Genomic DNA, 2,297 nt, shown 5'->3' on the forward strand with positions numbered 1-2,297 from the left:
AAATGCACTCAACACTTGCGCATTTCCCTGATTCTTCCTCTTTGTCTCTGTCTGTCTATCTGTCTCTCTCTGGCATTGTGTGCCTGATTCCGTCTCTTTTCTCCGTCGCCTTATCTCGCTCTCGGCTCCTGTCTTTGTCTCGCCATCTCGAGTCTTCCTCTCTCTGTTCCACACTTTCTCTTGCTGTGACATCAGACCCCTCTCTCCCCCTTTCATTCGTTTCTCACATCCGCTAATGACCATTTTCTCTCAAATCTCTCTCAACCTCTCTGTCTCTCTCTCAACACCCTCCCTCCCTCTTCTCCCAGTCTCATGTTTCTCACCCTTCACTGAGGGCCTTGCTCTTCTCCAGGTCTTGGATAACGTTGAGGAGCACTTTGATCTTCTCCTGGTTGGAGAGCAGGTTCTCCTCCACACTGTGCAACCGACCCTCCAGCCCGCCAGGCGCACCCTCTGTATGTCCTCTTAACAAGCCTCCCGGCGCCCCATTACACTGAGCGCTGGAATGAGTTTTACATGGCAGCACATGATGTTTATTTGAGGATACAGGCATCTGTTCTGTAGAGTTGCCTAATTTTGACGCCTCCGCCACTGTCTCTTTGGGCTCATTTGGGGTTTGCTGGGCTTGTTTGGTCTCTGCTACAGGGGTTGCTGGTCTAGTGCAAGCAGGCTTAGGGGAGTTTTTTGGTGGTAGAGGAGGGATGATTTCAGGTTTCGAGTCGATGAGAAGAGGGGGAGGAGGTTTCGGGGTGACACGGAATGATGACTGTCTGTTGTGGTTTGTTTGTTTGTTAGCTTGTTCTGTTGTGTTTTGGCTTTTAGCTGTAGCCTGCCTATTTTTGTCTGTTGAATTCAGCACTGATGCTTCAGTTGATAGTTTCTTTGTTTGCTCTGTCTGTGTGGTACCTGCGTTCTTTTCTTTATGCATCTGTGTGTCCGTTGTTTGTGTGGCTGTGTCCTTGTAGTGGGTAAAGTCTGCGGAATGAGGCCTTGTGTGTTGCTTAGACTCTTTTGACTTGTTTTGAGATGCAGAATTTGCATGTGAACTCTGTGTTTTTGGCATGGTGTGCGATGTCTGTGGTATCTGAGGGGCCTTGACTGCTCTGTGTGTGGAAGTTTGCGTGGTGTGTGCATTCTTTGTGTAGGAATTCGAGTTCGTCAGGGGGGAGTCTTTTCTTGACTGATTAGTGGCCACAGACTGTTTCCGAGCAGGATTCGGTAGAGTCTGACTGGCTGTTATTTGACTGGCCAGTCGCTTTCGGCAGGCCCCTGTGCATGGAGGTATTTGTGATTGCCTCCTGCCACATGTCCCACAGAGGCGGGGGGAGGACGTTGTCATCATTCGACAGGGGCGAGGTGGGGTTGCGTGCACAGTTGTGAATGTATTCCCTGTCTTTAATGCTGAACGATGGCCCTCCCCTCTTAGAGACTGGACTCTCCTCCTCTCTCGGACCGGCTCGTTCCGCTCAGCCGATGTCTCACTGACAACCCCTCCCACCACTTCGGGGGCCACCACACTACCGTTGGTGTAACGAGCTGCCCTTTTACCTCTAGTCTCCTTGGAATTGGTCTGTATAGTTTTGATCTGGCAGTAAATCCCGCTCCCTGATCCTTGTGACCCCATATCGTCCTGTGTCAGGCTGTTGATCTCATTCTGAGATTTCTCCTTGGACATGGGAAAATTGCTGCTGCTATCACACTTGATAACTCCCTCGGTGTCTGCTGTCATAGTTTTGTCTGTTTCCTTGGTGAGCTGACATGGTGTGCTGGTTGGCTGGCTGCTGTGTCGTTTGATGGAGGGGAGTGTCCGGAGTCCCGGGGAGGTTTGCACCCCAACATTGCACAACGGGCCCCATCGCCCCCCTGCCAGGGGCACCCCCAGTGCAGGCACTGGATTAGCGGGGTCAGCCACCCTCCTGCCCATGCTCCTTAGGAGATATGCTCAGCCCCCTGAGGAGCTAAAAGGGATGGAGCCACTAGGTGACATCAGCCAAAGTCAGCAGAGGTATCCAGTAGAAAAGGTATAGATTTCCACCCTTTTTCTATTCCACTGTGTGACTGTATATGTGTGAAGCAATGTGAGTTTTGATTGTGATAGCGTGAGATTGGAATTCAATAGTCAATAAATGCAATCAGTGGTAGAATCTCCTTTGGTTCCGTAGCCATAAGGTCCTATTGTGTCCATCCATAAATGTCCTTCCTCCTGGGGCTAACGACCTCTGATTGGATATCAGTGTCAAGGATTTTCTTAGTTTCAGACCAATGGTCCACAGAGGATGAGAGTTGGATAGATTCTC

The 2,297-nt window shown here is 50.4% G+C and overlaps 1 protein-coding gene across 1 annotated transcript; it reads right to left on the reverse strand.

Moving 5' to 3' along the window:
• Positions 1-319: 319 nt before the first annotated feature.
• On the reverse strand, positions 320-1,924 carry LOC130109814 (uncharacterized). The gene is made up of 2 exons (XM_056276791.1): positions 1,200-1,924; positions 320-500 (listed from the first exon to the last, which is right to left on the reverse strand). Exons 1-2 carry the CDS (start codon positions 1,922-1,924, stop codon positions 320-322), a joined length of 906 nt encoding a protein of 301 aa, XP_056132766.1.
• Positions 1,925-2,297: the final 373 nt, after the last annotated feature.

Source organism: Lampris incognitus, chromosome 1 (genome assembly GCF_029633865.1).
Source record: "Lampris incognitus isolate fLamInc1 chromosome 1, fLamInc1.hap2, whole genome shotgun sequence".
Classification (NCBI taxonomy): Eukaryota; Metazoa; Chordata; class Actinopteri; order Lampriformes; family Lampridae; genus Lampris; species Lampris incognitus.